Source organism: Piliocolobus tephrosceles, chromosome 1 (assembly GCF_002776525.5).
Source record: "Piliocolobus tephrosceles isolate RC106 chromosome 1, ASM277652v3, whole genome shotgun sequence".
In the NCBI taxonomy this organism is placed as follows: domain Eukaryota; kingdom Metazoa; phylum Chordata; class Mammalia; order Primates; family Cercopithecidae; genus Piliocolobus; species Piliocolobus tephrosceles.
The window spans coordinates 18,956,959-18,969,853 of NC_045434.1; the positions used below are offsets into that span (position 1 = coordinate 18,956,959).

Below are 12,895 nucleotides of genomic sequence, written 5' to 3' on the forward strand. Positions count from 1 at the left end.
TTTACCCTCTTTAGTGTATAATTCTACAAAATTTTTTTCTTCTTTTTTTTTTTAAGATGGAGTGTTACTCTATCACCTAGACTGGAGTGCAGTGGTGCGATCTCAGCTCAGTGCAACCTCTGCCTCCCGGGTTCAAGCAGTTCTCCTGCCTCAGCCTCCCAAATAGCTGGGACGACAGGCATGTGCCACCATGCCTGGCTAATTTTTGTAGAGACGGCTTTGCCACATTGGCCAGGCTGGTCTTAAACTCCTGATCTCAGGTTATCTGCCCACTTTGGCCTCCCAAAGTGCTGGGATTACAGACGTGAGCCACCGCACCCGGCCCTAATTCTACAAGTTTTGACAGATACATAGTTTAGTCATTTAATCACAACAATCAATACAGAACAGTTGTATAACCCCCCAGATTCCCTTGTGCCATTCTGTAATCGACCCCTCCAGCCAGCTTTAGCCCCTGGAGACCACTGATGTGGTTTCTGTCTCTATAGTTTTGCCTTTTGCTTAATGGCATAGAAATGGAACATACAGTGTAAAGCCTTTTGAGTCTGGCTTCTGTCACTTAGCATAATATATTTCAAATTCATTTGGTAATTTTTTTTTTTTTTTTTTTTTTTTTTACTAAATAGTATTCTTTTGTATGGATATACCACCGTTTGCTTATCTTTTTAGCAGTTGGAACACATTGGGTTGTTTTCAGTTTTAGGCAGTTATGAATAAAGCCACTACAGTCATTGGTACACAGGTTTTCGTGTGAACATAGTTATTGGTTTTTTTTTTTTTTTTTTTTTTTTTTAATTTTCTCTTGTATAGGTATCCACGAATGGGATTGCTAGGTTATATGGAAGCATATGTTTAATTTTATAGGAAACTCCTAAGTTGTTTTTTAGGGAGGCTTTACATCTTTATTTTTTATTAATTAGTGATGGCCTGGTGATTTTGGCAGCAGCATGGCACTCAGCAGACAATCCGTGTCTCATCTATTACTCTCTGATAACAATAGAAGATAATGGTTGCCAAATGTCAGATGCAGTTACTGTAGAAGTCACTCAATATAATCCACCTTTTCAGGTAAGATTTATGTTGGTTAAATTACAAAGCAATAATATGTTGAGTATTTTTCTAACTATTTCAGGGTCTTATTTATTTATTTACAGAGTTTTGCTCTGTCACCCAGGCTGGAGTGCAGTACCTTGATCTCAGCTCACTGCAATCTCTGCCTCCCCTTCCAGGTTCAAGTGGTTCTCCTGCCTCAGCCTCCCAAGTAGCTGGGACTGTAGGCGTGTGCCACTATGCCCAGCTAATTTTTATAGTTTTAGTACAGACAAGGTTTCACCATGTTGGCCAGGCTGGTCTCGAACTCCTGATCTCAAGTGATTTCCCCAACTTGGCCTCCCAAAATATTGGGATTACAGGCGTGAGCCACGATGCCCGGCCCATTTCAGGGTCAAATTTCTTGACAGATTTCATCTGCAGGACTTGGCAATATTTTAAAATAGCTTGTTTCTAGACATTGTTGCATTTTCTTTGCCATCTCAGGCTTGTTCTTTTGCTTAGTTTTGGCTAAAGGAAAATTAGAATGGAAGCAACTAGCAGAAAGCAGTTTGTTTATTCTGCTGTAGGTCTTTGGAGGGATTGTCATCTCTATATTTAAGTAGAAAGAAGGTATTGATTAATTTCAGGGTGAAAGTAAGGAAGAAACCACACTGGGCATGATGAGTACATGCCTGTAGTCCTAGCTACTCAAAAGGCTGAGGCAGGAAGATCACTTGAGCTCAGGAGTTTGAGGCTGTTGTGTGCCATGTTCACACCTGTGAATAACCACTGCATTCTAGCTTAGGCAATATAGTGAGACCCCATCCTAAAAAAAAAAGAAAAAGAAAAGAAAGCTGGTAGGAATTAGGGTTTGGTTTAGAGCCTTGCATGTTATAGAAAAATCCCCCTTTTTACCCAAAGCAAGACTATATTTATATTCGGCAGTGTTACATAGTCATCAAAGTTCTTGTAAACAACTGAAAGACAGGCTTTCTAATTTTAAGTTCATTAATAGCAATTAAACATGTTTAATAACAGATATGAAGAAAAAGCTGAACATCTATAAATTTATTTTATTTACTCTTACATGGTATCTAATTGTGTTAAATCCTTGTTTGTTTATTTTTGAAGAGGGAAAGTCTTGCTATGTTGCTTGGACTGGAGTGCAGTGATATTCACAGGTCCGTCAATAGTGCATGGTAGCCTCCAACTCCTGGGCTCAAGCAGTCCTCTCAGGTAGCTGGGATTACAGATGTGCACCACTGTTCCTGGCTTAAATCCTCACTTTTTTTTTTTTTTTTTAAATCCTTACTCTTAACATGACTTGTTTAATTGAATCCTGTAAGAAAATCTTTTGATTTGTTCTTTTATGTCAAACAGAAATAAACTTTATCGTGTGTTCTGATTATGCAGTTTGGAAAATATGCTCAGTGTTAGAAAAAAATTCAGCCAGGGCAGAAGACTATAAAGAGAATTTGAGGATTAAAAAACAATTCTAGGACCTCGCATTTAATGTTTCTGTAAAATTACTTCTTTAATAACAGCTTATTTTTAGCATATTCTAATTTTATTTAATGAGATTTATTTCTGCCTCTGATTTTATGTGTAAACAAATCAACTAAGTTTTCTTGTCATTAATATCTTACCAGTAAAGTAAGAACCAAAATGTTTGTTTATCAGGGATCATTTGTGAAAAATTGCCAGTTCTTTTTTTTTTTTTTTTTTTTTTTTGAGACGGAGTCTTGCTCTGTCACCCAGGCTGGAGTGCAGTGGCCGGATCTCAGCTCACTGCAAGCTCCGCCTCCCGGGTTCATGCCATTCTCCTGCCTCAGCCTCCTGAGTAGCTGGGACTATAGGCGCCCGCCACCACGCCCGGCTAGTTTTTTGTATTTTTTAGTAGAGACGGGGTTTCACCATGTTAGCCAGGATGGTCTCGATCTCCTGACCTCATGATTCGCCCATCTCGGCCTCCCAAAGTGCTGGGATTACAGGCTTGAGCCACCGCGCCCAGCTGCCAGTTCTTAATACAATGAATTAGTGCTTTCATTTTCTCCCTTGAATTTGTCATAGGCTTCTAGTTATAGTCATCATCATGGAAATGTTTTCAAAATTTGTTAATTTTGGACATTAACAAATTAGGCCAGGTGTGGTGTCTCATGCCTGTAATCCCATCACTTTGGGAGGCTGAGGTGGGTGGATCACCTGAGGTCAGGGGTTCGAGACCAGCCTGGCCAACATGGTGAAACCCTGTCTCTACTAAAAATACAAAAAAATTAGCTGGGTGTGGTGGCGGCACCTGTAATCCCAACTACTCAGGAGGCTGAGGCAGGAGAATCATTTGAACCTGGGAGGCGGAGGTTGCAGTGAGCCAAGATTGCACCACTGCACTCCAGCCTGGGCAACAGAGTGTGACTCTGTCTCAAATAAATAAATAAATAAATAAATTTTTAAAAAATAAGCAAATTATAAGCAAGTTAACAAAATATATATCTAATTGATGTTTATAAACTTTGTAACGTTTTGTTAATCATCTCATGGGTAGTGTTTAGATTTTTACAAAGAAAATAGGTGAATTATTTTATCATTTTTATGAAATGTACAAAAATGAATTTAAAAAATCATACAAACAAATATTTTTGTTTTACTTCTTGTTAAATGTAATCTTAAATTTAACTTTCAGTCTGAAGACCTGATTTTGTGTCGGTTGACGGTCCCAAACTTTTCAAACCAGACTGCCTATCTGTATAACGAAAGTGCTGTCTATGTGTGCTCCACAGGAACTGGGAAATTTTCTCTTCCCCAGGAGAAAATTGTCTTTAATGCACAAGGTATGGTAGCAGTTTTAGAAAGCATGATTGGTGAGCTCGTTAGTCGTTCTGAGTGCTTTTTTTCTCTTTCCCGAGTGTCACTTCAAGCATGCTGCCCTCAAATGTTACTGAGACATTTCATACCACAACTACAGCAGCTGAAGCGACAACCCTACTAAGAAACCAAAAGGGTACTAGAATTTCCAAACTATTATATTTACTGGCAAAAATAGTAACATTTGTTCCAGGAGAAGATGCCAAGAAGCAAAGAACTAATGCCAAGAGAAGTAATTGCTCATTCCTAATTAGTAAAAGTGACTTATTCTGAGTTGATGCTCTTTAACTTTTCCACACCCCTGGATAAGAGCCTCAGGTGCTGGACTCATGCAGGTGGGCTGGTCAGGATTAAAGAGAAACCAAGCAGATACTTAGCTGAAAGGGTTGGGCAGAGGACAGAGTCCAGGTAGGCAACAGCATGGAACCCAGGTTTTCTAGTCCCAGCACAAGAACCTTGACGGAGGGTGGGTAGGCTGTTACTAAGGCGCAAGGTAGGCTTAGACTTTTTTATTTTTTTTTTTCAGTCCCCGTTGACTGATGTGATAAGTTAAAGTCAGAATTAAGCAAGAGAACTCCACAGGATTGAAAAAGCTCTTCTTCTGAGTTTTGCAGAATGAATAATTTTCTTTTTTGGCTTACTAGATTGCTCTCTGGCAAGGCTAGTTTTTATTGTCTTTAAAGCTGAAAGACACAGAGCCTGCTTCTTCAAATAGCAGCCGGTTCTTAACATTTGAGTCTGGGATTTAAAGGATGAGTTTGAAGTAGGAATAATACTGTAAAGGAAAAAATGTGCTTAATATATCGTCAAGATGATTTTCTGCCCAGGGTGGTAGATTTTACAAAGCATTTTGTTGTTGTTGTTAAATGTATTTGACTCTGTGTTTTTCTTTCTTTTAGGAGATAGTGTTTTAGGTGCTGGTGCCTGTGGTGGTGTTCCTATCATTTTTTCTAGAAACAGTGGACTGGTGTCTATTACTTCACGGGAAAATGTGTCCATATTGGCAGAAGACCTGGAAGAGTCCTTAGGATCTTCATTTGCTGGACCAAACAATGAGGTAATGTGATTCTATAAGATTTTGAAGTTTTTATGTTATTTATTTTTTAGAGATAGGGTCTCACGCTGTCACCCAGGCTAGGGTGCAGTGGCACGATCATAGTTCACTGCAGCCTCTAACTCCTGGCCTCAAGCAATCGTCCTGCCTCAGACTTCCCAGTAGGTGCCTGGCTAATTTGTTTTGGTTTGGTTTGGTTTGGTTTGGTTTTTGAGAGAGTCTCACTCTGTTGCCCAGGCTAGAGTACAGTGGCATAATCATAGCTACTGCAGCCTCATCTCAACCTCCCGGGATCAAGGAGTCCTCTCCTTTTAGCCTCCCAAATAGTTGGAACTACAGACATGCGCCATCTCACCTGACTAATTTTTTATTTTTTGTAGAGACAGGATCTCCCTATGCTGCCTAACCTGGTCTCAAACTCCTGGGCTCAAGCATCCTCCCGCCTCAGCCTCCCAAAGTGCTGGGATTACTGGCATGGAGCCACCGTGCCCAGCCTAATTTTTATTTTTATCAGATTATTTTATACAAATGTTCTCAACACTGAGACAGTTTTCAAGGACTTAACGATGCAGACAGTTCTTTTTGTCTTCCTCATCCCCTCTGTCCTCTTTGCCTGAAGCAACTACGTTTAAGCCTTTTAGTGATTTATTCTGGTATTTTTCTCCATATATCTAAGTAATGTACATATATTCCTGTCTCCTGATTCATCTGTTGATTTTCTACTACAGAAAATGAGGTTTTGGGTTACCTTATACTCCTTCCTCTGCCTTTATCATTCTAACATAAATTTTTTCCGTTGTAATGACAATGTGAATATTGTTTATGGTTTGCTGAGCCAAATACTGATTACATTTCCTTTATTATACAACTTTGTGTGACTCTTGGAGTGTATCATGACCTCATTTTATATTTTCTCACTTTCCTTTCATATGTGACTTAATCTTTTTACACACTCTGGGAGTTCTGTAGAGTGCCCCTTAGTGTAGTTTTTCTCAAAGTCAAGTCTCCACAAACCTTCCATCTGCACAGCTGTCATCCCGGAACTTCTCTCTTCCACGGTCCTCAAATCCTCAGGAGCTGTCCCTGCACTATGCATAGGTGGCCTCATTTCCTGTCGGTGCTGCCATTTCCCGTTCCTTCTGCTTTCTGTCTTCCTTTGTTGTAGTTGAAATTGCAGATATTTCCATGGAACTTGTATTTCTGTTTCTTTTTATTCTGGGATGATTTTTTGAGAGGAATAGCCGGGTAAAAATTACCAATTTTTTTTTCTATTGTCTTGAAACCTGAAATACCCCATCCATGAGGTTTTTATCATTCATTTACAGAAGACTAAAAATAATTAATACTGTTTGGGGTAATTTCCATTTGAATAGTATATGAAATATACAGACTACCTCTATAATTCAAAATTAAAATGAGTATAAGTTTAAAGGAAAGTAACACTTTTTTACTTTTTTTTCTTTTCACAAAAAGGAGTAATACTTTGGTTATTTTGTAATTGTATGGTTATTGTAATACTGTTACACATTCTGAAGCAATTTTATAGTGTTCCATTTCTTTAAAATTTTTCTAAATCCTTGTTTAAATTTGTAATCAACCAGTGTGCTTAGGTAGTATACACTGTGGTGAGTCGTGTAAGAGCAAACCTGTAAAAAGATTCTGTTAATTATGACGAAATCTCCAAATTGTTTTACTTACAGCATAATCCCCGAATTACCTGTACCTTTTCTGTATGACTGGTTGGTCATTTGGTGCTTTATAGTGTTTCAATAAGTATATGAATGACTGGTATAGACCAAGCTTGTTCAACCCACGACCTATGGGCTGCATGTGGCCCAGGATGGCTTTGAATGCAGCCCGGCACAAATTCGTAAATTTTCTTGAAACATGAATTTTTTTTAAAAAACTCATCCGCTATCATTAATGTTAGTGTATTTTATGTATGGGCCAAGACAATTCTTCCAATGTGGCCCAGGGAAGCCAAAAGATTGCATACCCCTGGTACAGACAATATGGCAAACAGCTTGTGTATATACAGAGTTGCTGTCATAGGATGGGTACAGTTTTTAGTCCAATAATTAAGAATATTCAGATGCCTTTACCTCTAAACTATGCTTTGTTATTTTGCAGAGTATGATTTTTGAGACCACTACAAAGAATGAAACTATAGCCCAGGAAGATAAAATCAAGTTGCTGAAAGCTGCCTTTCTGCAATACTGCAGGTGTAACATGTTTTTTAAATTATGGATTATTTTATGTGTGAAGATACGTTTTACTGATATGTGCTACTTATTTATTGACTGGTGGGAGCAAGTTGGAGGAATGATGCTATCAAGAGGAGAATTTTTTTTGACCTTTAGCACTTTAATAGACTGTTCTTCTGAAGTTAGTAGCCATGGGAGGTTTCCAGCTAGCTCGGCTAGGGAAAAAAACATGGGATCTAACATACTCTCTCCACTTCATGAAAAACAACGTACCATTAAAAATGGTGATCATGAAGACATCTTGCAAGGGTCTTTTATGAATAATGTTAAGGTGCAAATAAGTTGCTTACCAAGTTTTTTCTTTTTTTTTTTTTTTGAGACACAATCTCACTCTGTCACCCAGGCTAGAGTGCAGTGGTGTGATCTCAGCTCACTGCAACCTCTGCCTCCTGGGTTCAAGCGATTCTCCTGCCTCAGCTTCCCAAGTATGCGGGACTGCATGCGTGTGCCACTACGCCTGGCTACTTTTTTTATTTTTAGTAGAGACAGGATTTCACCATGTTGGCTAGGCTGGTCTCAAACTCCTGATTTTAGGCTGACTCCTAAAGTGCTGGGATTACAGGCATGAGCCACCACTTCCAGCCGCGTACAAAGTTTTATTGGTAATATGAAAGAATTATGGCCTGGTGTAGTGGCTCACACCTGTAATTCCAGCACTTTGGGAGGCTGAGGCAGAAGGATCTCTTGAGCATGGGAGTTCAAGACCAGTCTGGACAACATAGAAAGACCTCATCTCTACGAAGAAAAAGTTTAAAAATAATCAGTGGGGATGGTGATGCATGCCTCTAGTCCCAGCTACTCAGAGAGGCCGAGCTGGGAGGATCGGATGAGCCCAGGAGGCCAAGTCTACTGTGAGCCATAATCACACCACTGTACTCTAGCCTGAGTGACAGATCAAGACCCTGTCTCAAAAAAAGCGAAAGAATTAGACCTGGCCTATTAGTTGAGTTTTGCTTTATGCAAAATCACCACAAACCTTAGTGACTCATTTAACATAGCTGATGATTCTGCAGTTTGACTCTTGGGGCTGGGCTTGGGGGGTAGTTTTACTGTTCTGAGTAGACTCACTCATTTTCGTCTGCTGCAGGGCTGACTGCTCTTTACCGTACTCACATTTTTGGGCCATTGACTGGCCAGCTCGCTTTCTACTTTCTGTGACATCTCCTCAACTAGCAGGCTGCCCTGGGCTTATTCACGTATCACAGGGTTCTAGAGTGGCAAGAGAGCAAGTGTCACTGCACAGGCACTCTAAGTCTTTGTTTAGATGGCGTTTGCTAGTGTCCTGTTGGCCAGAGCAAGTGCAGTTGTGGTGAACGTGCCTAAGCAGATGCGTGTATGGGGTGGGGAGTGATCGTCCTCACTTGGTCACGCTTGCTGCTCTAATTCTCTTCTGGGTTGAAGGCGAATGCAGATTTCAGTTTATCTTAGATATGTATTCTGCTCATGTATTCTGGTACTTTCCTTAAAAGGTATGGCAAATTCACATTTGAATAAATACTCAGGAAAATGGTGATCCAGCCCCCCTGCGCTGTCTGTTGTTAGCTGTGGGAAACTTTGGACAGATTGCTGAACATTTCTGCCATTCTGTTTGTATTTCTTCCTTTTTGAAGTATTGAGTGGGGAGCGAGTTAGAATGGTTAAAGGATCATTAGTTTATTGTCAGATCTTTGTTTTGAAGGAATATGCTGAGTTTACTACCTTCATTTCCCCCAGTTCTCAGCCCATGATTCCGTAATCCCACTCATACTGGTATCTGAGGCATAAAGGCTCACTCACAGAGACAGCAGGTTCCGAAGTGCTTTTCCAGTTCTAACATTCTGTGCCTCTTGATCTACTGAGCTTAGTTTGTCGCCAGAAGGGGGCATCATTAGGGAAGTTTTTTGTTTCCGTTTAAAATTGTGTTCTTTTAATCTTGTTCTTTTACATGGTTCAGTCTTCAAAAATCTTGGTTGAAATGCTGTGTTTTTATCTTTTACAAGTTTGTCCTGTAATTAAAATTCTGTCAGATTTGTGGCATCTCAAAATGTAAATGATAATGCAGCAAATGACTAGTCATTAGATTTATTTCCTGTGGCTGCCATAACAAATCACCACTAACCAGGAGCTTCAAACAACAGAAGTGTCTTCTCTCACAGTTCTGGAGGCCAGAAGTCTGAGAGCGAGGCGTGAGCAGAGCCCTCTCTCTGAAGGCTTTGGGAAAGGATCTGTCCTTACCTCTCTCAGCTCCTGGTGGTTGCTGGCAATCCTTGACCTGTAGATGTGTCACTCCAGTTTGTGCTTCTGTTGTCATGTAGCTGTCCTCATATTCATATGGCCTTCTTTTTTTTTTTTTTGAGACAGTCTCACTCTGTCACCTGTAGTGCAGTGGTGCGATCTCGGCTCACTGCAACCTCCGCCTCCCTGGTTCAAGCAGTTCTTCTGCCTCAACCTCCCAAGCAGCAGGTGCACACTGCCATGCCTGGCTAATTTTTTGTATTTTTAGTAGAGACGAGGTTTCACCACGTTGGCCAGACTGGTCTCAAACTCCTGGACTCAAGATCGGCCCGCCTCAGCCTCCCAGAGTGCTGGGATTACAGGCATGAGCCACCATGCCCGGGACACATGGCCTCCTTAGAAGGACAACAGACTCATAATTTAACACATTGTATCTACAAAAACCTTATTTCCAAATAAAGTTGCATTTTGAGGCACTAGGTAGATGTGAATTTGTGGGAGACACTGTTCAACCTGGTGTAGTCATCTTAAGATGTTTTACAGGGGAAAATTAATTAGGCACAAGAAGGGACCCCTGGTCTAAGTCCTGAGCAAGCAGTAGCTTCAGGAACAGTGTCATGGGCCCTGTAGCACAGCTGTGCTGAACTCATCCTGCCCAGCATGGGTGAAGTACTGTGGACTTAACAAGGGATGATTTCTGGGGGAGTGTCAGCTAGCTCTCTTAAAGATGCAGACTCCTTACAAACAGAATTGTGGTGCCTGTAAAACAGGATTTCTCAACTCCATTAACATTGACATTTGAGGCCAGACTTGGTGGTTCATACCTGTAATCCCAGTACTTTGGGAGGCCAAGGCGGGCAGATCATTTGAGGTCAGGACTTCGAGACCAGCCTGACCAAAGTGGTGAAACCTTGTCTCTACTGAAAAAAAAAAAAAAAAAAAAATTAGCTGGGTGTGGTGGCACATGCCTGTAATCTCAGCTACTCGGGAGGCTGAGGCAGGAGAATCGCTTAAACCCAGGAGGCAGAGGTTGCAGTGAGCCCAGATCCCACCACGGCACTCCAGCAGTACAATGTAGGCTGTTTAGCAGCATCACCAGTCGTTTACTGCTAGATGCCATTAGCACCCTTTCCGCCAACTTGTGATGACCAAAGTTATCGTCAGACATTGCCAGATGGCCCCTGGGGTCACTATTGGTAGATAACACTTTTAAGTGTTATTATTATCTGTTTAATTTTTTGCTAAGATAGTATTACTGTTTTTATAGCATTATTTCTTTGAAATTAATTTTTATGTTATTTTGGTTTTCATTTTACTTAGCCCAAAAAATACAAAATGTTTTGTTCATGAGAGTTTTGGGGAACTTTTTCTATAATTTTTTATTAAATCTTGCCATAGTCACCTTTGTATTTCCATAATCTGTAGCATGACTGGGTCACCAGCTTCACCCTGGCCTTTCATGTTTTCAAGAGTTTTTCTGCATTTCTCCAGTCAGCTGTGTCTCCTGTTCTACCAAGGGACCATGACAGCCCTTTTCCAATCTTCTCCCACTTCCCATTTCTCTCCCACTTCCCTCAGACTTAGCAGAGGACTTAACTTCATCCTTCACAGAAATCACAGAAGCCCTTGATAAGAGCTCCCTGTACCTCCTAGCTTACTAGCTATGAATGTATCTGGATCCCAAATCCTCTTCCTCTTTCCCTCCCAATAAAGTAGGAAGGTGTGCTCTTCTTCCTGTCAGAGACTGCTCTTTGTTTTGGAGGCCACTCTCTCCTGCTTCACTTAAGACTACATCCTTTCAGTTCTCCCTTTCCTCTGTCTTTTGACCTTTCTCGTGCTGGCTCCTTCTCATCAGCAATTAATCATATGTAGTCTGCCGTTTGTAAAAAGAACAGTCTTTGACTTTGCGTCCTTTGAGCTACCATGTTATCTGTTTGTTCCTGTTAATGGCTACACCACCTGAAAGGTTGTCTACATTCACTATTGTCGACCACATTCCCCCTCTCTCTACTCCCTTGGTGATCTTTTCTCCTCCATGGCTTCATTTGCTGAAGAAACAGATGTACCATGAGCTGGGCCATTATATGAAAATGGAGTGTCCAGCAGCAGTATATATTTCACAGGCACCTGCATTTCAATGTATCCAAAACCGAGCTTATCTTCTCCAAAGCTTATTCTTCCATCCATATCTCCTGGTCCAGTGACAGGCACTACCATCTCTTCAGTTCAAAGCAACAACACAGGAGTCATCCTTATACAGGCATTCCCCCTTACCCACAGGGGGATATGTCTTAAGACCCCCAGTGGAAACCTGAAACTGCATATAGTACTGAATCATATATATATACTATGTTTTTCCTATCCATACCTATAATGTTTAATTTATAAATTAGGCACCCTAAGAGATTAAGAACAATAGTAATAAAACAACGATAACAATATACAATTGACCTTTGAACAACACGGCTTTGAACTGCGTGGGTCTACATAATATGCAGGCTGTTTTCAACCAAATGCAGATCAAAAATTCACAGCGTGTTTTCAACCAAAAGCAGATCAGAAATTCACTTACGTATACAGAGGGCCACCTTTTTGTACACTGGAGCGCCACAGAGCCAGCTGCAGGGCTTGAATATGGGTGGATTTTGGTGTATGTAGGGGCTCCTGTAACCATTCCCCTACGTATACTGAGAGATGACTGTACTGTAATAAAAATATGTGAATGTGATCAGTCTCTCCTTCTCTCTTTCTGTCTCTGTCATCTGTTTTCAGACTGCAGTTGACTTCAGGTAACTGTGACTGTGGGAAGTGAAACCATGGATAAGAGGGGGCTACTGTACCTCCGATCCAGCAGTAACCTTCTAACTGGATTTTTCTCTTTCCTGTCTTTTCCTTTCTGCAGTAACCTCCTAACTGGATTTTTCTCTTGTCTGATCTGACATCTGATCCCCTCTCCATATGATAGAGCAATCTTTTGGGACACTGGAACAGACTGTGACACTCCTTTACAGTGCCTGTCCATCGTCCGTGGTATTAGGTTCAAACCCCATAACATGGTTTACAAGACTGTGTCCTCTAATTTTGTGATTCATCCCTTCTCAGTATCCCTCGGTTCTTCATATGTGCCATGGTTAATCCCCTGGTGGGTTCATGGACACCCTGGTTGTCCCCTAATCTCTCTAAGTTAGAAGAGTCTGCTGCTTTTTATGGGCTCGCCCTTCCTTTAACTGGTTATCCTGCAAGCTTTTTTCCAAACTCTTGCTCCCTGGGTGATCTCAGCCTCTCCTGTAGCCTCAGTTCTCTCCTGAGATAGAGGCTTACTTGCTGACGAATGTGGATGTATGTTCTGTGTGTAGCTATATACTCCTCTCCCAATTCTCCCCAGCCTTCCATGACCTCCTCTTTACCAGTTAGGAAGTTTTCCCCATCTCTGTCAGTGTTTATCACCTGTGTCATTGCTTGCTCAATT

At 41.0% G+C, this 12,895-nt stretch overlaps 1 protein-coding gene across 1 annotated transcript in view; it reads left to right on the plus strand.

Moving 5' to 3' along the window:
- The window catches only part of NUP133 (nucleoporin 133), a 70,293-nt gene that overhangs the window by 17,866 nt on the left and 39,532 nt on the right, over positions 1–12,895 (plus strand). Inside the window, exons 9-12 of the mRNA XM_023191807.2 lie at positions 921–1,068; positions 3,713–3,860; positions 4,794–4,951; positions 7,079–7,170. Of these exons, the coding sequence (XP_023047575.1) occupies positions 921–1,068; positions 3,713–3,860; positions 4,794–4,951; positions 7,079–7,170 (546 nt within the window). The remainder of the gene's footprint in view (positions 1–920; positions 1,069–3,712; positions 3,861–4,793; positions 4,952–7,078; positions 7,171–12,895) is intronic.